Here is a 24748-nt window from a genome sequence, read left to right as displayed (position 1 = left end):
GAGTTAAAACTAAGGTGGATCTTTTGTGGCACTTTTACTGTCATTATACAAATTTCACCATTCATCAGTCTTCAGAATTATTTGAAAAATCTACGTTGTAATTGCACACTAGCAGTCTAGCATATTAAGTATTTTACAATAATATATATGAAAACATACTACCAAATGTAATCTGCCTTTCATTGATCAAGAATATAGAAATAAACAACTTACTTGAAATAAAAACATGCATTAAAAGAGGTCTACTAGGCTATATGTGTGGTGCATCATAATTTTGATTATTACTGGCGAAAAAGATATGATAGGCTATGTTTGTAGGTTTTTTTAAAGTAAAAAAAAGGTTATCACATTTCCAGCATATGTAATAAGGATGTAAAATAGCGAAATAATATAATAAAGCAAGATGTTTTCACAAAAGTAACTACCAGAAGGATACTAACACAGATTCTACTTCATCTTATATCTGTAATATATTATTTGTTGAAATGCATGACGATTACCTGTCTCAGAAGTGTAAAAAAAGTTTTTTAAAAAAGTACATTTTAGCCTCTTTAATATTAATGCATATTTCCAAATGTTCAATTTCCCCTATCCTTCTATGACTCTGCCCCTGACATGGTGCATATGAATAATTAAGTAGGTCTCTTCTTCGTTGGTGTTTGGATGACAGCGCGCAGGCCCCGCCCACTCTGTTGCGTTACAAGCACGTGATTAGGCGTGTTTACCTACAATGTAGCAAGACCACCAATCCGTGTTTACCAACCTCAACCTCAAATGTGAAAAAGCACAGTCGAGTTCAGAGTCACAACCATTTACTGGATTTAAATCCGATTCTCCGTTTATTTTTCGCTAATAACTGTTCAATGCATCCGAGAGAAGCAGACCTGAGTGTGTAGTTTGCGGCCAAACGAGCAGACGAGCGGACTCGGTGAAGGTAACACAAGATTGACACAATGTAGCCTACATCTTTAATGAAACATTTACGTTGTTGTTAAAGCATACAAAACGTTTGTATTCGTATTGCAGTTGTTTTCGGGGCAAAGCCCTCAACGCAACAATGTAACGCAAAAGCTGTCATAGTAGTTCAGTGTGTCGTGGCTTTGAGGAAGTTGACAGTGAAATAACGACATGTGGAAGTGCTCATCATCAGTGTTGGTGTATGATTTACGCGTCTAGATCTTTATACTGTGTGTAGATATGTTTATACAGTCTTATAGCGTCTTGTTTTCTTTTTTTATTTTTTTATTCCGCATTGCCTAATCACATGGAACGGGTTTTTGTCTGCGTCTCAAATCCTAGTGAGTACCTTACTAGAAAGATAGGCTTCATGGAGCCTTGCGCAGACTGAATGCCATATGACATCAAATTACCGCGAGAGCGATTCCATAGTACAGCTTCTGAATCGCTCTCGCGGTACTTTATGTCCAACACCTAATATTTGGACGTTGGGTGCGCATATGACCTCCTAAACGCAGGTGTCTTACTATAATGCTGACGAACTATTGTCTAGTTAGGCAGCTTGCTATGACACAAATATGTTGTTGGTTTGTATTTGCAGGGTGAGCTCTTTGAGGGATACTGGACTAACAGATGCATACCGGTACCTAAATCTGCTGCCAGCCTCGTTATGGGCATTATAGAGGAGACTGATGTGGAGCGTGAGTATTCCCTTTGCTCCCTATCTACTTCAATAGATTTAATGTTGGTATAAACACATGAGAACGCTATCCTGTTACATTGAGCACGGTGGGCAAGAGTATTTGATATGCTTTAGCTATTATTTAATGTTTCTATTTTTTTCTTAGATGTTTAATTTAATAAAGGAACAGTCTGTTTGGTTATTGTAGTGCATATGGCTACTAACCAAAGCAAGCCACAGCAAAACAAAGAGAGGGTAGATTAATAAAGTTATACATACAGCTCCAGGGTTTATGCATGTTGTCCATCCCTAAGGGGAAATGTAAAGGACAAAATACACATAAGGCAGTGACTCGTTGCCTCGCTGCCTCATGAGGAAATGACTTCGGAGGCATGAAGGCAGCTCAGAGAAAGACTTTCGGACACACTTCAAAGGCAGTGTGCTTGAAATATAAACAGAGAGCGCATTTGTGATAACTAATCACATATTTGAAAACTACAATACTAATTTCTCGCTAGAAATGCAATTAAAAGGTGTAAAAAGTGAAAATCTACCTTTATTTACACTAAATTGGTGGTCCAGTCGCGTCCTTGGCCGCCATTTTATTTTTCGTACTCGACCGGGCTCGACCAATCACATTCTTATTGTACGCCCACTCATAGGTATCTCAGGAGACAGGAAGTAAACCAAACATTGAATTCGGACATGCCTTGATGCCTTCCTTCCTTGGAAAGCTGCCTCAGAAGGCAGCAATTTAGAGTTTTCGGACGCAGCCATAGTCACACTGAGTCATGAGCTTCTCTTATGCAGTTAACTCTTCCCCTATTTGATCAGTGCATGAGTATGTTTAGGTAGGTAGAATGATTTAATCAGATAAGCTCCTGTATCTGTTTTAAGATGTTCTGCATTGCAGAGCTTCCTATGCCTTGTGGTCTCTGTTTTGTGAGTAAGGGAGCAAGAGTGATCGTGATGTACCAGTAATGTACCATACCATATCAATATGTACCATAACAGTCATTTCAATGATGAATTGATCACATACTTAAGCTTACTGCCCTTCAGAAAATGTGTTTGAGCTAGTAAGATAAATTAATGCTTGTAAGATGTTGATGAAATTACACTTACACTGAATTTCCCAAATTGTAAAAAAAGCTGATAAATTGTGAGATCATGCTTTTGAAACATGTTCTTTTGTGTTGTGTGTACATATATGTATGCTGTTGTGTATTAGCACATATATCGGAAATCATATATATTTATGTGTATGTTTCGTCCAATCAGAGGTGACCCTGGCTCTTTTGGATGCTGCCAATGACAGGGATCCTGTGGTGCAGGAGCAGGTCAGGAAGTCAATCTTGACAGTGGGGAACCAGCAGCCTGATAAGGTCCTGTCAATGTGCCAGGACTACCTGGTGAAACACCCAAAGGTCAGCCAAAGAGTCGTCTTATGTCATTTAAACTCACTTAAATGAGTTTTCCAATGAAATGTTATGTTAAGCATCAAAAATAGATATACAGTATGAATGAAAATCTGCTAAGAATTTAAATTGAGTTTAGTTTAATTGACTAACAGTTTAATGGAGTTACTGGCTTGTTACTGAATCTTGTCTCTTTAAGATTCGCATAATGTGTGTGCATTTATGTTTGTGTCTCTTGTGCTCTCCTATGTGAAGAATGTGATGGTGTTTTTAACACTGTATGTTTACTGATATCTTAGTTTCTTACTTTGTAATAAACTAAAAACATTTAATGTAGTTTGGACACTTGAAAGGAGTGATGTGGTATGTTATCAAAATGGTGAATAGAGAAAAATGTGTATTTTCAAATTAAGTGCAAATTTATAGGTACCCTTTACTTTATAAGGTTACATTATTAATATAAACTTGAGTAGATTTTTGTGTTTATAACAATGACAAGGCCACAATTAAAGTCATTTCAGCTATGCTGCTGACAGAAAGCAGTATGTCATCAGTTTATGTTGATATCCTCATGCACATGATGCATCTGATGGTGTGACCGATGTTTGTATTGTAATTTAATGTGTCACATTATTTAGTCTCATGGCCTGTTTTCATTTTACGTAATCATGTGGTTCCTGTGTTTGCGCGGTTTATTTTCTAACATTGTGATTCATACATAATTATGTGACTGGCTATTCTAAAAAAAAAAAAAAAAAAAAAAAAAATATATATATATATATATATATATATATATATATATATATATATATATATATAAAATACATGTATTTATGGACTTTAATTTGGCCTGTTAAAACTATATTACTTTGTAAAATAGTACAAATTATATGAGCCAGTTGTGAGTACCTAAAGCCAGCGTGAGGAAGATTTACATTATTTAATGCAAGTGTAATTTGCCTTTATTAGGCCTGTCGCTATATCCTACATGTATTGATTTTGTACATGAGGAGCTCAGATGCAAAAAACGCTAAACGCCACCTCCGTCTAAAATGAGATGATGATATTGATCGAATGCTGTCGGCACATATACGTTCATTAACCATTTTCGCTTCAAATCCGCTTAGTCCCGGTCTCAGCAAATTCAAAAATACCGGTTTGTTGGAAGAGTCCATTAAGAGTCTGATTAAAAAATGCAAATTTACAAGAAAACATGTCAGACGCACTTAGAGGGTTTTGCATCTGAGCCCTTCATATGTTATTATTCCATGCAACCATAAGTATTTGATTTTCTGTTTACTAAATGTGTGATTTAAATGTCACTGTAGTAATGCTATCTATTTATTAACTAACATAGATGAGATTTTGCCAGATCTTTGAGAATGAGCTCTTTTTGTCTTTTGTGTAGCTTGTGGTCAGCCACAGAGTGGTGATCTTGCAAACCATTGAGTTGGTGGTGAAGAGCAGGATTGATAACATCAGTTACCCCAAGATTAAGAGTGTCATACATCTGGCGTCGGATGAGATGACCAAATCAAAGGTGATCTTCTTTAAAACAGCTGTTTTACATTTTTGTAAATACTGTAGTACTTTATGATTACTTTTTCTTAAAGTCTTAATGTGGTTAAAACCTGGCAAAATGTTTCCGTCAGAAAGTATGATTGTTTTCACATTATTTATACAGTATATATTATATATTTAATATATAATAGAAGTTAGACATTGTGATTTATGTTTATACATCTAAAATATTTTCTCATCTGCATAGGACGTTGTCCCAGAATGGCAGCAAGCAGCTAGTAATATTTTGGTTGCTGTGGGCAACAAATATATCAATGACATTATGGAGGAGATTCTCACCAAGTTTCAGCCGGGAGTTTTGCCGCACTTTTTTGTGGTCCAAACACTAGCGAATTTGTCAGAATCGAATGGTGCGTATCTATTTGTATTATCTTTATTCAAAACTCACTTACGTTTCATTTAGTAAGGCACAAAACCTTGCATTCAAAAACACAAATAAGACGTTTATACATAATATGTCATCAGATGATGTTGGATCATGCTTTGTGTGTGTTTGTCAGTTGATGGTTTTTTCAGTTCCTCATTTAAGAGAACCTTGCTTGTTATGCATAACTTCACATTTTAACATGTGTTTATAACGTGTTTATTTAGGTGTGTTTCCTCATTTTTGTTTTTACTTTTTTTGCAGTGAAAATCTCTTTGCATTTTGTTAATGTATTGTTTGTAATGTATTTGCATAATGTTAATCTTATTATTTGTTTAGCTGTTATACTAAAAGCATACAGGTTAAACTCCATCTACAGATTTTTATAGAAATAATATTAATGATAAAATCTGGTAACCAGAGGCGATTCTAGGGTTAGAGCTTTAGGGGTGCTGAGCACCCAATGAGCTCCGCTGCCACCACCCGCTCTTTTTTCCTACAGAAACCAATAATATGTCTATTGTAAAATAGCTATCATTTTAACATTGGTTCAACTAACTCCAAAATAAAGATTTTTTTGGAGACCTTTTAGGCATGAAAATGTGTCAGGGGTGAAAAAGATGAGAAGAATATTACCCCTCTAGGGTCAGGGAGCATGCTTATTTTGCTTATTTTTTAAAAATATGTTATTTTTTTAAATAACATATTAAAGCATCAATCTGATGAGTTTTCAGATGCATTTTTTTGCCAACCTTTTTATTTCTAATTAATGGTGAGCTAGCACATTTTTGCCATTAATGCCATATTAAAGTCTCAGGACAAAAGGTGGGCTACACCAGCAGTGTGGGTATGGTTTTATGTGAATATACAGTGTATCGTTTCAAGCCTTTGTCAAAATGACAGATCTCCTAGTTTATCACTTTTATGCCTACAATATATGGTAGGTTTATTAATAGTTTGTTAATTTGCAGCTTTTCTTTTAACAGTCCTTTAATTGAACCATTACCTTTACTATATGTCTAAAACAAAACACTTGTGATTCCTGCACTAAGGGTTAAAAACGTTATCCCCTTCATATTAGTCTACATGTGACAAACTAAAAAAAATATTTATTGTCTAGTTTGATAGTCAGACAGTTAGTGATTTCACACATAACTTACCGGTAGCCTACTGGTGGTATAGTGATATGTAGTTTGTTTTCACTCTGTTCCAAACGCCATGTTTTCATGACGACTGACCAGAAAAGACGCACGTGATGTCATGTTTACATGACAACCGATTGTTAAAATAAGTCTCAAATGAACGATAAATCATACAATAAACTTTAACAACGGAGACACACGTATGCAACTACCCACTGAGACGCACTGCATGCGTCTTGCGGAAGAACAGTGTAACCGGCGCTACTTCTCTCCGTTTAAGTCTATGGACGAGTCACCCAGGTACTTTGCCATACTACTCCGCAGCGTGGGTACCCGCCGGAATAAAATAATCCGAAAATAAACGCTTATTATACGTGTCCCATGGTGATTCATTATAAGACAAAAACACAGCTTGAAAGATTGATTCGTGATTCACTCGCTCATTATAAACATAACATTTTGTAAGATTTGAACAAAAAAGTTACATCACAACACTTTTAACTGATTCTCACTCTGCGTGTGTTTCGCGCTGAATGACGGACGGGCTAAGCGATGCAGGTACAGAGAAGTAGAAGAAGAGGATGACACCATTTGCTAAGCGGGGAGGTTTTCATTTTCTACCTTATTATACATTATAAACCACAAACTACGGAGTATGTTTTGGACATTATTTAACCTGGTCAAAGACGAACGAACATTTTAGAATAATAAAATTTCTTGCCCCAAGTTTTAGGGGTGCTGAGCTCCTTTTTAGGGGTGCTGAAGCACCCCTAAAAAGGGGCTAGCCTCGCCCATGCTGGTAACAGTAGCTCCATAATATACTGTACTGTGTGTGTAGACCTTTTGTTTAAACATTCAGTAGGTTCAGCTGACTGTTTGGTGGATTGTTTCTGCCCACAGTATATGGCATGGTGCCGTTTCTCAATGCTATAATGGGGACCATGTTGCCCATGCTGGGCATGGCCAAACAGGACAACATGAAATGGGTCTTTTCTTCTGGTAAAGTTTTATGATTTTATTGTTATTTATAGGGCTGGGCCGATACCGCTTTTTCATGTCTGATACCGATATCGATACCACAACATTGAGTATCTGTCGATACCGAAAGCTGCAAATAACACATTTGTTAGCCCTACAAAATGCATCATGCTTAAACAGAGCTATGTAACTTAAACAGTTTACTTTGCAACAAATGACTGTGCAAATTCAAGACTCAATGATACATTGTCCAATAATGCTGCTTCATTTTATTTTATTTAAATGTTTCAAACAGACTAGTAGCAACATTTTTAATTTGTCAGCACAAAAATTCAAAATGAAATTTTTGGACAATTTAAAGCAATTTTTCAACTTTTTGTAAATTCATGTTGCTCAGCAAGTCACGCTTTACGCCAAGCTGGCATGACAGTTAAGGTCCGTGTTGCTGTCGGATCGGATTGTATTCCCCAACTTCTACTATATTCGATCCAGCCATTTTCACTAATATCAGACTAATATCGACACTGCATATCGGATCGGCCCACCCCTATTATTATTGTGTCACTGGTGGTGTGAATGTGGGTTATTTTAACACAAATACATTGTCTCTTGATTGCAACACGTTATTTACAACGCTATCTCATGCCAATTTGCATGTATTTTACGATGTGGCTAATTTGTTTAAATTTATTTTGTACAGCCACATTCATATTTTTGTAAGATTTGGGGTTTCGTTATTGTTGCTTTTTTATGATAATCTTGTTTTTTCATGATTACCTTCACACTAATTAGACAACTAGTAAAATATGTATGAATTCTTGTAAGATCAGGCTGTCAATTACTATTAAGTGTGCATACTGTTAATGTTTCTGCTCTCTGCCGCTTCAGCGAGAGCATTCTAGAGTATCTGGCCAATTTGGATAAGGCACCTGACCCCACCGTGCGCAAAGACACCTTCTCCAGTGAGATCTTCTCGGCTTACGACATCTTATTCAGCAACTGGATCCAAAGCAGAGATTCCAAGGTACACTCAATGAGACATAGCACACATCCAATTACAGCTAACTTACTTAGTCTAAAGAGAGAGTCTTTTATTTGAACAGAAGACATAAACATGTTCCCACTGGGTTCATTTTAGTTGTTTGTAACATAAGTAGAAAAAGCTGATAAAGACAGCCTGTCTTCTTTAGACAATCATGAGACTCGAAAAAGAGGAAAAAGAGGGAAGAGCATTGCAGTGCAACTAACTATTAAATAAGAAAGTAAATGGGGTAATTAGGTTTAAAAAGAATGACAACTAGCAGATGCATGCTATATACTTTGCATTTAGCATTGTTTTCTATGTTGACAGACAGTAATGCATCCATTTGGTGTAAATTTAAAAAGCGAGCCAGTTGAGAATCTCTATGTTACAGTTTGTGAGTGATGCACATGTGTTTGTGATTGTGATGTGATTGTGTATCGTATCACAGCTGCGTCTGACTGTAGCGGAGGCCGTCGGGTCAATGAGTCACCTGATGGCTCATGATAAACTGGAAGAGCAGCTTCCCAAACTTCTTCCCACTATACTGGGACTCTACAAAAAGAATGCAGAACACTACATCATTAGCAAGGTAGAAGCTTTCATACTGTTCTATCTGTAACCTCAAAGCTTTGGAGTACAAACGTTTGAGACCACGAAAATGCTTTGCTTTCTTTACAAATTAAGTTACTAACAATTGAAGTGAAAAGCTTAAAGGAAAACACCACCATTTTAAATATTTTACAATGTTATTACCTCAACTTACGAATTAATACATGCCTATCTTTTTTCAATGCATGCACTTTTAATCCTTGTACAGCGCGTCATGAATGTGTTAGCATTTAGCCTAGCCCCATTCATTCCTATGGCTCCAAACAGGGATCAATTTAGAAGCCACCAAACACTTCCATGTTTTCCCTATTTATAGACTGTTACATGAGTAGTTACACAAGTAAGTATGGTGGCACAAAATAAAACTTTAGTTTGGTGCCATAGGAATGAATGGGGCTAGGCTAAATGCTAACACATTCACGACGCGCTGTACAAGGATTAAGTTTATGCATTGAACAAAGATAGGTATGTTTTTATTCATCTAAGTTGAGGTAAGAGGTAAGCTTATTTTGCTTTAGCCATTTGAAACCTTACACGGATAAAAAAGCGTGTTTACATGACCTTACACGTTATTTATGTATTAAGCATAATCTGAGTAAACACACTCAATGTGGTCTGACACTTTTGGACCTGACTGTTCACTGCATGTTATGTTTGAATAAATGTTCTGTATTGACATGGTGACTTATGATGATCTGAATTAAAGACAAAACACACTTACAGTCTTTAATGAGGTGTGATGGGGTTTGTGTTTGTTCAGAGTCTGTGTCAGATTCTGGAGGCTTCTGTGAATATGGGCAGCAGAGTATTGGAAACACAGATTGATGGTCTTTTACTCGCTCTGCACCAACAGGTCTGTCTATTTCTCTTTTACACATTCTGTCTTTCTCTATGTGCCTCCACCTTTTCTGTTCTTGAGTCATGACAGGTATTTCACAACTCCTTTAATTATGTTTACATTTTGACAAAACAGGTTTTAAGTTGTCCAACCACAAATGCACACAGCCAACAGCCCAGAACAATTTAACGGTGCTAACAGGAAATCCTGAAATGACTGTTTTCATAGTTGTTCTGGAATTTGTTTTGTGTTAATTAGGTCAATATATTAAATCAGGTTTGATTTGACTTCAAGCTGTATAGCTTCTGCTTTTTTACTGTCTGTAATGCAGAATTTAGAGAGTTATTAAATTCTAATTTGTTGTTTCTTGTGCTTACAACCGGTGCTGTTCTGGACAGATGCCAGTTAGTAAAACAAATGAAGCACTTTAAAAAGCTGGCATTTGCCTAAATGCACTTATCCAGTCCATTGTTTTCAATGGTCAAATTCTCATTGTTTTGCACATATATCACACCAAAATATGAAAATTTGTTTATAATTTACTCCCCCCATGTCATTCAAGATGTATATGGATTCCTTTCTTTAGTTGAACACAAACATATAATTTTTATATTAAAATGCTGTCATGTTATCTTCTTATATGTGACCATGCCTGTGAAAAATCAGTTAAAGTCATTTTTCATAAAGTCATACTACATAAAGTAAAGAACATTTGGTGAAATATCACCTTGATATCTTGAATGAGTAATGTCAAACATGTTAGTGATAAATTACATTCTTAAAAAATTATTTAAAAAAAAGGTCTAATTTATGATGCGCATATAGGACTAATATCTTGTCAGAAGTTTGGCTAAAAATTGGACAAGCTGTTTTTTGGTGATAAAACAAAACATATCTTAACAGAAAAAAACAGGCTAAAGTCACAATTTTCATGCCTTGCCTGGCACTGGCCTCATTGTCGCTCATGCAATTTGATATTATGGTCTGTTTTTACTTTCTAATAATAGAAAAAAGGGTTCCTGAAACGAATGATATAAGAATCGTCATGTGTTTCTGTGCCTAAAGCCCGGGATACACTGCGCGATTATTGGCTGTCCCAGACGAAAGATTGCCATCGTGAAACAATCGTCGCTATTTCTGTGATCGTGGCTCTCCATCGGTGGTCCTATGTCGTACAATGAGAGAGGTTCAAAGACGGCCGTTTTCCCTGTCTTGCGTCCAAAGATAGCCTACGATAGTTTTCTGACAGTGTCAGAAATTCGGCATGATCACCGCACAGTGTGTTTGCTGCTACGACCTGCGCCCCGGTATTTGTTTACCACGAGCGCATGCTGGTAACGTTGCGCAACGTGTGACGCTGCCGCCGAAGCTTCCGTGTCATCATCGTACAGTTTACATGCCTCTCGTACCCGAGTTTAAACAATACATGTTGCACAGTGTGATAAGGTAATGATCTTATAGAGGACAAATATCGTGCAGTGTATTCTGGGCTTAAGGTGAATACAGAGATGGTCAAAATCAATGTTTTAACATGCCTTGGTATTTTCGCACAAAATAAAATGCAATGTCAAAAAAATAATAAATTTTTGTTTTTTTTATGTTAAAAAATTACATAAATAAACTAAGGGTAGCACTTTATGTTACAGTATGTGTACTTACCTTTTACATACATGGTAAATATGTTGTACTTACACATAAATGTGTGGTACTTACTTTTGAGTATCTACATGGTAATTAAATTGTATCATTACTGTACTTACCAGTAGTACATTCTTGTTTCTAGTTAATTCAGTATACATACACTATATGTGCTGTCATTAATGTACACTGGCCTGTATGTACTACACACTTACCATGTACATACAATTTGTAAGTACAGTAATGTTTGTTATTAGTTATCATATGTATAAGCACCTGTTATTAATCCACACTTACATGTAAGTAATAAACATTTATATTGTACATTAATTTGTAAGTACAGTAGTGTTTCTTGTTAGTTACAGTGTAGTACAGTATTCATAGTACTTACTTAGAGGTACATAATAACTGCCAAGTATGTACCACTGGTAAGTACAGTAATGATACCATTTAATTACCATGTAGATACTCAAAAGTAAGTACCACACATTTGTCTGCAAGTACAACATTTTTACCATATGTTCAAGGTAAGCACACATACTGTAAAATAAAGTGCTACCAATAAAAGTTTGTCTATTGTATGTTGAAAGCTTGAAAGTTTTTACTGCAGGCAGGGACATATACGGAGGTAAACATGACAAAATCTGAATAACTGGTGGGTTTATATATATCTTCTGATGCAAAACAATATGTTTGTGACAGAAAACAAAAAAATTTCAGTTGAATGCAACCAATCAGATTCCACCCTATGGAGTAATTTGGATTACTAATGGATACACATGTTTTTTGGAGCTTTGCCATGAGTAAATTGAAAAAAAAAAGTTCATACAGTATTTTGATATTGCTTTAAATCCTTTTTTCCTTCAGATATGTTCACCTTTGGACTTTAAAAACCCTCCCACTGTGAAAAACCACAATGAGGTGCTGCGATGCTTCAGTATTCTTGGTTGGTCTCCTTTACACTTTATTTTTGTTTTTGGTTCATTTGAGATTAAATGGCACCAGTGGCGGTTCTACACGGAGGCCAAGGGTGGCCCGTGCCTCTGTAGACATGTCACTGGCCACCCCTGTGGCCACCCCGTGCTGACCAAATAAAAAAGTATACATTTATTTTGATTTTACACGCGAGCGCAAAAAGCGGAACTTATGCGACGCAACGTTCTAAACGGGATAATTAGAGCGACGCACTCAACCACTGCACTGTTGCTGGCTGCGGGTGCTGCTCGGCGAGTGTCTCAATTTGTTCCCAATCTCCCGATGTTGTGAATGTGTATGCAGGTTCGGGCACTGGTAAGGACTCTAGCTCACTTGACATTTGGACACTGTTCACTTGTTCTCCTGTGACGTGGCTGCTGAGGCGCGTTGTGATCATTCACAGCTGTTACTCATCAACAACCGGAAAAACCAAAATCTCGCTAACTTTTTAAAGTTTACACGCTGTAATTATGTTCTTACATATACGTGCATAAAATTGGAGGAATATTATTAAATGTTACATATAAAAATCTTTACAATTTAAAATAAATATTATTTTAAATATTGAGTAGATTGTGGTCCTTAACTGTCTAGCAATGTGTGTTTATATTTAAACTAAAACAAACGTTTGTCTTTACAAAAGTTTGCATTTCATAAAGTTTATTGAGTAGGCTCGCATGATTTTCGGTTGGAGGGCTTTAGAAAAGGTCACGTGATTTCCAGTAAGGGAACATAGGGACCATCGATGCTCACTGGTTTTTGCGTTGTATGGAATTTTTAGGTAACTAACGTTTGGCATAATGGCAGACTACCTAACCACAGTGCAATGACTACTGAACAAGGGAGCTGATGTAAAGTAAAATAAAGTTTAAGGGGTGGTTTCCCGTACAGGGATTGGACTAGTCCTAGACTAAAATAAATGTAAGAGCTGTCCAACCTCAAAAAAACTAGCAATGCCATACATCAGTGTCCTTTGTTTTTAGTAAGGCATGTTTGTTAACTAGTTATATTTCCTAATTAAACTAAGGCATAGTCCTGGCTTAAACTAATTCCTGTAACCACCCCTATAATCTTTAAATATAATTTCTTGCCATTTTTTAATGTGCCCCTCTGGTAAAACACTGGCCCCTCCTTGGCCCCCCTAGTGAAATTTGTCTAGAACCGCCACTGAATGGCACATAAAATTGTACAGCATTCATTATAGTGGATTAACACTGGCGAACAAAAACACTGTGTTACTAGCCATGCAGACACATTATTTTTTAAATATTGAGAGTTGCACCTTTTCTTGGACATAAACTTGGCAGAAGGTTGTATTTCCAGTCAGCTGACTGCTGTATGGTCATGTGTTTAAAGAGAGATTAGGTTAAAGTGCAGACTAGATGTCTTGTCCAATCAGTGAGATGAAATGGAATGGTCATGTGTTTGCTGCAGATCTGGGGTGACACAGACCAGCTGAATTTTTTTTCACTTAAGTTAAATGTGTTTCAATGGGATGTAAGGAGTCTTGAAGTTGTGTCAATCATTATATATTAAACAGTGTATTATTCAGCTGTGAAAATATTTGGTTACTCGAGCATATGTTCAATGTGTTGTTTTGGTTTTATTCATAGGAAATTTGAAATTATGTTAGTAACCATTACACCTATTTACAGTATTGAGCTCAGGGGTATACAACAGGGGTCTCATGGTAGTACTGCAGGAGGTCTGCCAGTAATATTTTGATCTCAAACTTAATATCAAAAATTGTGTGTGTAACAGAAATACACTGTAAAAGAAACTTTTAAACAGCAGTTAAGTTGAGATAAAATGTTTCGCTTTACACTGTTCTTAATAACATTTTAACTAAGTAGGATTAAGTTAAAATAAATTGAATGTAGTAAGTAAATGACCCTGTACATCAATAACAGTTACTGTAGTGGCTTTGCAATCTAAGCTTCATTACAAAGGTTATAAATACATTATTGTTGGACTGCATGTATGCTATTATAGGCATGGCTATGCATTAAAATAGACAGTTTGATATAATTTTGGGGTTCTGCTTTGTTTCTTTATCCACCAAGGGGTCCCTGGCCAAAAAAATGAAAAGACCTCTGGTTTAGGTAACGCAGCAGCAGTGTAAAAGCCAATGAAGGCTTTCTATGGGCTATTAATATACTGGATCATTTACCAGACATTAAAACCAGACACCATTGCCTAATGTATATACATAAGTTGTGGTGGTTGATTTGTTGGCTCAGAACACTGTCAAAGTCTATGACGGTAATGCAAGGCGAATGTGATGAATTGCACTAATTTTTGCTTTTATGTTTGGCTGCTTTTGCCCAAAGCAAACACGTTCCCCGACCGTCTGATGGCGTTTGTTCTCCAGAGGCTGGAGAACAGTAATGAGAGGAACAGAATGGGCTCTCTGGCTGTGCTCAAACACCTCATCAACTCATCCAGTGAGTTTTACACATGTAATCAAATGCTTTATTGCTTCATCCAGATTGTCAGGCTTATTTTTGAAAAAAGATCTGAACGTTTTGCTGAGTCGGTCATGTTCAGACCTGAAGGTTTATGGTTGTACTCTATCCCTTTAAGCCTCCACTATGGAAACCAAAAAACTTCTCATTCTTGCCAGCATCAGACAACCTTTGGCTGACCACAGCAATAAGGTACGTTGATACAGTATATATTCCTTTACAGTGGAGTCCTGATGTCTAATTGTTTCATAATTCAAGTGTAAAATTAAAGGGGACATATCATAAAAATCAGTTTTTTTCCATGTTTAAGTGCTATAAATGGGTCCCCAGTGCTTCTATCAACCTAGAAAATGTGAAAAAGAACAACTCAGGAACTTAGTTTTGGTAAACCATTCTCTGCAAGGATGTGTAAAAAATAGATAATGAAATTTGGCTCCCCTTGTGATGTCAGAATGGGATAATACTGCCCCTTAATCTACACTATCCAACCACGGCACTGCCATTTAGTGCAGAGATCAGATTATTTGTGTTTTAAAGGACACACCCAAAAATTGCACATTTTTGCTCACACCTACAAAGTGGCAATTTTAACATGCTGTAATAAATTATCTATATGGTATTTTTGAGCTAAAACTTTACATACTTACTCTGGGGACACCAAAGATTTGACTTACATCTTAAAAATGTCTTGTGAAATGTCCCCTTTAAAAAATGAAAATGCTTTGATGGCAAGATTCACATGAGCCGATGTGGACTGACATGGAGGTTGTGCCTTGTTATCCAGCAACATTTTATCTCTTTAAAAATATCCTTATTTATGTGCTCTTAGACTTTATATTCTCCTAATATGATACAAAGTAGTGGCCAAATGTGATGCCTTGGGGTGAGATTTGTACAATATTTGCTTCTAATGCCCCGTCGAGTTAAATTAAATCATCAAAATATGAAGTGTATGGTCTAAAATGGACAAAACACTAAACTATTACGGTATTTATTGGCCAAAATAACTGCAGCATTTTGGAGAATCTGTTTTATTCAAATCAAATAAATCTAATCATAGAAAGCCAAAAAAACACATGGGTAATAAAGTATATATTAAAAAAGATGTTTTTTTTTGTTATTAGTATTTGTTCATTCTCCTTTGTGGCATTATTTTGTAGTCATAGCCCTGGGCTGTCTCTTAAAGGGGCCATGTCACAAGACTTTTGTTAATAAGATGTAAAAAAAAATCTTTGGTGTCCCCAGAGTGCACAAGTGAAGTTTTAGCTCAAAATACCATGTAGATAATTTATTATAGCATGTTAAAATGGCCACTTTGTTGGTGTGTGCAAAAATTTGGTGTTTTGGGTGTGTCATTTAAAATGCAAATGAGCTGATGAAATTCAAACACTGATCACAATGATGGTAGTTCGTTGCAATTAAAACTCAATTGTGCTGTAAATTATTTTCTCTTTCTCTCTGCACTAAATGGCTGTGCCGTGGTTGGATAGTGCAGATTAAGGGCGGTATTATTTTAATAAAAGATCCTTATGACATCAGAAGGAGAGCCAAATTTCAATGACCTAATTTTTCACGTGCTTGCAGAGAATGGTTTACCAAAACTAAGTTACTGGGTTGATCTTTTTCACATTTTCTAGGTTGATAGAAGCACTGGAGACCCAATTTTAGCACTTAAACATGGAAAAATATTTTCATGCCATGGCCCCTTTAATAAACTTTGGCCAACCCACCTTAAATTCTTCTCAAAGCTGAGCTTTAGTTTTTATTTCAAACAAACTTGCATACAACATTTTAATGCATCTTACACTCTAAAAACAAACAGTGCTATATAGCATCAAAAGTGGTTCTTTGCTCGTAATCATAGAAGAACCATTTTTAGTGCCATATAGCACTGGTGAAGCACCAGTGAAGCACCTGTGTAGAACCACATAGTGCCATGTAGAACCAAATGTGGTGCTATAGTGGTGCTATATGGCCCCTATATGGTTCCACACAGGCGCCACACAGGCGCCCCACCGGCGCTACACGGCACCAAAAATGGCTCCTCCACGGTCACGATCCAAAGCAACAGTCTTGGTGCTATATAGACCAGTTCAAATGATGTAAACAACGCTGGTCCAAAAACACTTCCTGTTACAGTTTGTGACAGTTATTTTTTTATTTTACATATATTATTATCTTTAAGATGTTTGTTTAACTTCAGTTAATTCAGGTTTATATGTTCTGTTGGTTTATTTTATCCCAACGTTTATCTAGTGTTAAAAAACGGAAACAGGAAGTGCTTCTGGACCAGTGTTGTTTACATCTCTTGAACTGGTCTATAGCACCGTTTGTTTTTTTAGAGTATATTTGAATAAAGAGCAACAATGTCAATTGTTTAAAGTTGGACATCACTTTGGGACATTACTGTATGTCTATTATGCATATAATCAGCATTAAGCTTTATGTATAAAGATGGAGAATACATTTGCAGGTGTTTTAGTGCTTGGAGAAGAGTGAGAATGGTAGTTTTTACCTGTGCAGGTAAAGAAGAGCGTTGTGCAGGTGATCAGTGCGATGGCTCATCATGGATACTTGGAGCTGGATGGAGGAGACCTGCTTGTCCGATTTATCATCCAGCATTGTGCTCTACCAGACACTTGCAATGTATGAACAAACTTTACCAAAGAGCAAACTTCATTGTCTTACTGCAAACCTGCTCTCAATTTCTTGCATGAATGTGTAGCTTCTAGTAAGGAATAATTTAATGTAATTTATTGCTTTAACACTTTTACAGTACTAATTCTAATGTGTTGAATAATAGTATCCGCTTCAAGTTTTTTTATTTTATGTTCTAGTCCAGACCTCAGTTTTGTGTTTTTATTTACATTTTGACTCTCTTATTTGAGTTTGTTGGCCTAAACAGATGTTATCTTAAAGGGGTAGTTTACCCCAAAATGAAAATACTGTCATCATTTACTCACTCTCGTGTTGTTACAAACCTGTAAAATGTCTTTGTTCTGATGAACACAAAGGAAGATATTTTGAGGAATGTTTGTAATCAAACCTTTCGTGAGCCCCATTAACTTTCATAGTATTATTTTTTTCCTACTATGGAAGTGAATGGGGCTTATGATCAGTTTGGTTTCAAACATTCCTCAATATATCTTTCTTTGTGGTCATCAGAACATATGGTTTATACAGGTTTGTAACAACACGAGAGTAAGTAAATTATTTTTACTTTAAGCATAGCTTTTAAACTGAGAGTGATAACTTGTATCGCTGTTTATACAGCGAGGACAGCGACCACCAGACCCAGAAGAGGTGACCAATGAAGCTCTGCGAAGCATGTGTGACAACACGCTGCACCTTTTCACTACTACGGTGGGACAGCTTACTGACGTGAGTACACAAAACACAAGTACACACAAGCATACACCAAGCTAGGGCTGTCACAATGATTAACTCTTTCACAGCCAGCGTTTTAAAAAAAATTTGCCAGCCAGTGCCAGCGTTTTTCATGATTTTCACAAAAGTTTAATGCCTTCCAGAAAATGTTCTTCTTCAAATATATAAACATACAATATACCAAATGAAAGAACAGACCCTCTGCTTTCAAACAAAAAAAAAGTTTCATCCTACCTTCAGTAGTTCTTTTGTAATCAGCTTTTGAATATGGGTAGGTTTCTGCAAAAACGCCACATTTTGAGCAAAAAGCAGAGATAATTCCATTATTGTGACGGACTTTTCATAGAGATCCCATTCAGAGCGATCTTTAAAACAGACACAGACATGCAGCAGCTTGCCATAGGGCATTACTTCCGGTTTTAAAAAGTTGCGGAAGGGCGGAAATATTCGTCATTGGATGGGAAGCGTTTTCTCTTGATTGACGAGATATCTCGTCAATGGCGGGGAAAGAGTTAAATAATTGTCTCATTGCGATTGTTTGACCTCATCGCAATGATTTCAGTTTACCGCAATGATTGCACATCTCTTTAAAATACACAAGGGGGAGCTGCAGTGCCTGTACAAATGAGACATTATCGGATTACTTTTAAATATGTGTTACATGTATTAATATTTACTGCCGGGTAAACCTCGCAAAAGATTTATTTTAAATAATTACAACTATGTGTGAAAATTATTTCATAAACATGCAAAACAAATTATGAAAATTAAATGTCAAAGCAATAAAACAGATGATTAATCATCATAATCGTCAAAGCACTAAAACAGCCAATTATTTGTTATAATCAGCACAATTTATTAGACAATTAACCGTAAGCCAAATTTCATAACCGTGACAGCCCTACGCCAAGCATAAATTTTTTGTTCTGATATTTTTTTTCTGATCAGATGTCCAATGCAGTGAAATGCTTATGGCACATTTAGGGCAACGTTATGATTGACTATGTCACTGTCATTTTTTATATCCCTTGACCTTGATAAATGTCCAGCTTTCATTTTGTAATGCAGTAAAGAAAGCTGCCATTCAGGGGATATAACCTCTAGATTCAGGATTGGGGAGGGAGGTGGTGTTTCACATACAGTATCACCAGAAAGAAGTGCTTATATATTTATTTTTTATGCACACATTGGTAATCTGATCAGACTATTCTTAAAATTTAATATTAACCAAGACAGTCTGTTAAAATAAAGACATTTAGGGTATTAACTTGGTAGCTTTCCTGTAGCTCAGCTGATAAAGCATGGCACTGGCAACACAAAGGTCAGGGGTTTAACTCATGCACTCATTAAATGTACTTAAATTCAGTCACTTCAGGCAAAAGCACTTGCCAAAGGCATAAATGTACTTTAACAATCAGCCATAGAAATTGATCCTATCACCTATCATTCATGCTTGTGTCAGTCCCACTCCCACTACATTTACACACATCCACTCCTGCAAGGCATTTCTCCTAAAGGCAACTGAATGAAAATCTCTGTCATACTTTGAGAGATGAGCTTTACAGTCTTTTAACAGTACATCATCCTCACAGCCAAAGTCAGCAGCCCCATCTCTGCACTGCAGCTTGTAAGCTTGAGTATCTAGAGAGACATTAGATCTTTCTTTCCTGTGAGCTTCCCAACATCAACAACAGGCAGTTGACATGCATCTCTCCACAATAGACAGTGGAAGACAGTTTATGTGCCGATGAGACTTTCTCCGTTCTTCTCCAAACACATTTGAATGATAACCAGGAAAGTGTCAGGAGACTGATTATGCATGATGGTTTGGATTAAAGAGGTGGCACATCTCTCCCCTCCCCTACATGATGTGATGTTCAAAACAATCACACTAGATTTTATCAGTGCTTTCTGATTGTCTTTGATTTGCTGTACTTCTATTACCTCTCAAATGAGTTATTGTTTATTTTTGTGTAGGTTCTGTGGCCAATGCTGCTTTGCTACCTGACCCCAAACCAGTATTCCAATGCCACAACCCCCCTGTGCAAGAGTTTAATTCTGCTGGCCAATAAAAAACGAGCAGCACAAGAACCCAGCTTTATCATCGACTTCAATGCACAAGGTGCGTGCACACATACACACATGATCATGATGTCATCAATGATCTTAGTCGCAGGCACTCGGTTATTGAAGACCGTCTGACCCAAAGGAACTCAGAAATCACACTGTATGTCTCTTCAGCACTGCGGCAAAGCCAGCAGGAGTGATTAAACATTGGCTTTAAACTAGTTTTCACTTACAGACGTTTTGTTTTCATTGCAGGTCGTTTGCTTGGGTATCTGGTTCTAATTAGTTAAATGAAAAGTGGTATTTATTATCTGAATTAGGTTTGTGGGGCAGAGGGTAATTGTTTCTTACGCTGACAAAGATTAAATTGAACTCTAGCAGGATAAATAAGTCCCAGGCTCAGTGATTATTTATTCGTTATTTGTAATGCTTTTGGATCATGTGCTGCACTAATGGGTTACCCTGGTCTGCCCTCTTTCTGTCTTTCTATCACTGTCTCTCTCTCTTTCCATTTTTTTGTTTCGTTCTGCAGGCTCCAATCTTCCCTCACAATATATTCTGATGATAAGGCTCTTGGTAAGTATTGAATTTAAAGTGACTTTCACTGCATGATGGACAAGAAAAGTCTTTATTTAAATATTCACAATAGTTAATCGCATGATATAGCTGAAGTTGTATTGCTAGGAAGTGTCCAATGAAGCCCATGTTTTCTTATACTGTATACTTTTATTTTATATATATATATATATATATATATATATATATATATATATATATATATATATATATATATATATATATATATATATATATATATATATATATATATATATAATTTATTATTATTATTATTATTTTTTATTTATTTTTTTTGCCTTTGATTCATTCTTATCTGATTGATTTACTACCAACGGAAATTAATATGTGTTGTGTTTCTCAGGTTAATGCCTCGTTCCCATTTCGATGTCGTGGGCACGGCGCTCCCTCTCTGAGTCTGCTCAATGCAATAAGCCCTAACATTCACCCTAAAGTCAAACTACTATGGGACGACCAAATTCCAAAGTTACTCGATTACCTTGAAGATTGGTTACAGTGTTCCTTATAGAAATGTAAATTTCCAAGAAATTTTATTATTAATTATTATTAATATTAAGTATTATAATTATTCAAACACACTTTAACAGACCTTAATAATTATTTATAAATATTATTATTCAGTGGCAGCTCGTGACTGCTCATTTGAGGGGCGCAAATTTAAAATAAGTGTTCAGAGTGTCATGTGTGTTGCTCGTGTTTTCAAAATATGTGTTGCGTCATGTGAACCATGTGCATCGCGTGTTTTGTCAAAATAAGTGCCTGCTGCGTTCACGTTCACAAAATACACTCAAGACACTCCTTTAACAGTAAACTCTGATTATGCATGAGATTATGGGAATATTTGGCAAACGCGAGCATCTCTTTTATCATAAACCCTTTAGACGCGTCTGCAGCGGGCAGTTGTTTTGACTGGACACGTGATGCACATAGGTTCACTCGACGCGCAGAACACATATTTTGAAATTACAAACCACACACACGTGACGGGCTACATACATGTTGTGACGAAATTTTTTTTTCTGATCTTGAAAACCCTTTTAATTAAAAAGCATTTGTCTGAATGTTTGAAAGTAGCTTGTGGAGATCAATAAATGAATTTCATTTGTAATGAAAGAACTTGGAATGTTATGCATGTACATATTGACTTGTATATGAATAGCATATTAATTTCTTTCATTACAAAACAAAAACGTATACAAGACAAAATAATGAAGAGAAAGCAGACTATAAGAGCCTAGAATAGATGGAAACTCATTCAATACTGATTATAAAGCATTATTAACAGACCTTAAGAAGCTGGGTGATAAAATGCCAAAAAAACCAACATAATTTTCTTATCATTTCTCTAAAGCAGTGGTCTTCAACATGGTGCCCACCACAGCACATTCTATTAATAGCTTCAATTTTAATATAAATTTATTACATATTTTTTATATTAGCTTGGCTACTTTTATGTATGCTAACATTTTAAACAATGATAAAACATGTACAATTAAATAAAATTAACAAGTAAAACTAAAATGTTTTGAGTAGACTATAACTGTTTAGGGTTATTGGTTTATTTACTCATTCTTACTTTAGAACCCAACAAAGAGGTCATAAACTATAAAAGCTTAAGTTGACTCTCTTTAGAAGTTGTGGATCTTGTTCTAGTTTCAAAGTTCTTGATTTTTACTGCCAGGTTCCAGTTTCAGATAAGTGTTCTCTTAAACCACAACCACCTGTCCATGGAGACAACCAGATGTTTCCAAGATTTAGCCAAAATCATATCTAAGAAAATGAAATCAGATTTTGCATTTCTAAACTTTTCCAAGATAGTTAAATGGGATAGCTTTAAACTTCTATATTGGATATCTTATTACATTTACTTGCTTTTTCCATAGTGTGGTGTACAGTATGGCATCATCTCTAAATCTTATTGCTCTGTTTTTTACCAGAAAAATCAGAAGAGTCTTTGGACCAAAAGAATTGGGAAGAAAGTTTACTTCAGGTTTGTTTGATTGTATATGAGTCTGTCATTTGGAAGAAAGGACGAACAATATGGTCGAGGGATATTTAATGAAGTTGTACAAATGTGACCCTGTCGCTCACGATGAGATTAGGAGCATCAAAGTTTGATTTCAATCATTGAATTTACATCAACTTCAATCTTTGACATAACCTTACTCAGTCAGTATACAAGATATCAAGGTTAAGTCTTTACAGAATGTTCTTTACAACATACTGTAATTTTATGTAGAAAACCCAGTAAAGCAAACAGTAATCGCAAAAAATGACTTATGCTGGGTTTTTACAGACTGGGTCACAAATGTGAAGACTTCTAGCATTAAAGAAGAGAAAGCTCTGCTTATGGTGATTTAACAAGTTGTTGCTTTTTAATTGTGATGAAGCTCCTGTCTAAAACCCTGGCAGTCATTGATGATGGGAAGTGGATCGCTCAGCTTGCAGGTGAAGCCACACGATATCTTCCTACGTACAACAGCTCACTGGAGGAGAAGGTGTGTTTCTATTTTTTTATAAGTAGTATTACCATTTTAGTAATTATTTTGTTTTTATATATGTTGTGTATATAATGGATAAACAATGTCAGAGAATCAGATTCAGCTTGTGAATCTCTTGTGTTTAGAGTTTTTTGTACAGGTGTATTGGTACGATTCTTCAGCAGTGCTGTAATAAAGAACTGGTCAGAAAACAGCTACAGGAGATCCTGATCAACGCTCGCCACAATGAGGCAATCGAAAGAACGGTGTGTTTGTCTTTAAGATTTTTAAATTGACTAGTTGTTGGGTTGTCTCAAAGACTAGTCGACTAATTGGTCTAAAAGGGACATTCCCCTTTTTTTGAAAATATTCCCTTTTTTTTGAAAATATGCTCAAAATATGGTCTAATCAGATTCTAAGGATTGTGCTTAGCTATGCTAAAAATGGTATCGCCAGACCCGGAGATCAGCTGAATGGATTCCAAAACGGTAAAAATCAAATGTTTAGGGGAGCTGGGAAATTAGCATATTTTCAAAAAAGTGGAGTGTCCCTTTAAACCCATATAGACTGTTTTTAAAAGTTGATCTTTCTTTGATGGAACATTTTATGTTCATTCTCATAAAACAAATTTTGAAAGCTAAAACAAAATATTGTAAAAGCAAGTCAATAAACGAGGTGACCTTAACAGTCTGTATGTGGAATACTAGTCAACAATTCTGTGCCATCTTTAATAAAAGGTAAGATTATTCTTCTACTGTACTATAATGTAGCATTATGTCAATATTCACACAGTTAATATGACTGAAAATACAGATCTTCTCATTGTTAATAGTAAATCAACAACCCCAAATCAGAAAAAGTTGCGAGACTGTAGAAATTTTGAGGAAAAAAGGAATGGAATAATTTACAAATCTCATAAACTCATATTTGATTCACAGTAGAATATAGATAACATATCAAATGTTGAAAGTAAGAAATTTTGAAATGTCATGCCAAATATTGGCTCATTTTGGATTTCATGAGAGCTACACATTACAAAAAAAGTTGGGACAGGTAGCAATAAGAGGCCAGAAAATTTGGATGTACATATAAGGAACAGTTGAAGGACCAATTTGCAACTTATTAGGTCAACTGGCAACATGATTGGGCATAAAAAGAGCCTCTCAGAGTGGCAGTGTCTCTCAGATGTCAAGATGGGCAGAGAATCACCAATTCCCCCAATGCTGCAGCGAAAATAAGGTTTTCTGAGTTTCTCAGAGAAAAATTGCAAAGAGTTTGAAGTTCTCATCATCTACAGTGCATAATATCATCCAAAGAGAATCTGGAACAATCTCTGTGCGTAAGGGTCAAGGCTGGAAAACCATACTTGATGCCCGTGATCTTCGGGCCCTTAGACGGCACTGCATCACATACAGGAATGCTACTGTAATGGAAATCATAACATGGGCTCAGGAATACTTCCAGAAAACATTGTTAGTGAACACAATCCACCGTGTCATTCGGCGTTGCCAGCTAAAACTCTATTTGTCAAAAAAGAAGCCATATC

General features: G+C 36.1%; 1 protein-coding gene across 2 annotated transcripts in view; it reads left to right on the top strand.

Annotated features, from left to right (window-relative positions):
* The first annotated feature begins 707 nt into the window (after positions 1–707).
* Positions 708–24748, top strand: part of mroh1 (maestro heat-like repeat family member 1) — a 45182-nt gene continuing 21141 nt past the window's right edge. Inside the window, exons 1-20 of one of the 2 annotated variants that reach the window (XM_073872241.1) lie at positions 708–934; positions 1559–1658; positions 2921–3066; positions 4466–4597; positions 4826–4988; positions 7045–7143; positions 7995–8146; positions 8595–8735; positions 9516–9608; positions 12099–12177; positions 14537–14650; positions 14790–14863; positions 17195–17317; positions 17945–18052; positions 20036–20180; positions 20658–20701; positions 21066–21208; positions 22661–22712; positions 23113–23220; positions 23349–23468. In XM_073872241.1, coding sequence (XP_073728342.1) covers positions 1628–1658; positions 2921–3066; positions 4466–4597; positions 4826–4988; positions 7045–7143; positions 7995–8146; positions 8595–8735; positions 9516–9608; positions 12099–12177; positions 14537–14650; positions 14790–14863; positions 17195–17317; positions 17945–18052; positions 20036–20180; positions 20658–20701; positions 21066–21208; positions 22661–22712; positions 23113–23220; positions 23349–23468 — 2067 coding nt within the window. In that variant the 5' untranslated portion in view covers positions 708–934; positions 1559–1627. The remainder of the gene's footprint in view (positions 935–1558; positions 1659–2920; positions 3067–4465; positions 4598–4825; positions 4989–7044; positions 7144–7994; positions 8147–8594; positions 8736–9515; positions 9609–12098; positions 12178–14536; positions 14651–14789; positions 14864–17194; positions 17318–17944; positions 18053–20035; positions 20181–20657; positions 20702–21065; positions 21209–22660; positions 22713–23112; positions 23221–23348; positions 23469–24748) is intronic. The other variant, XM_073872240.1, reaches the window with a different exon arrangement.

This window comes from Misgurnus anguillicaudatus, chromosome 10 (genome assembly GCF_027580225.2).
Source record: "Misgurnus anguillicaudatus chromosome 10, ASM2758022v2, whole genome shotgun sequence".
NCBI lineage: Eukaryota > Metazoa > Chordata > Actinopteri > Cypriniformes > Cobitidae > Misgurnus > Misgurnus anguillicaudatus.
Note: the sequence above shows the minus strand (reverse complement) of the source record. Positions and strands in the feature narration are given on the sequence as shown.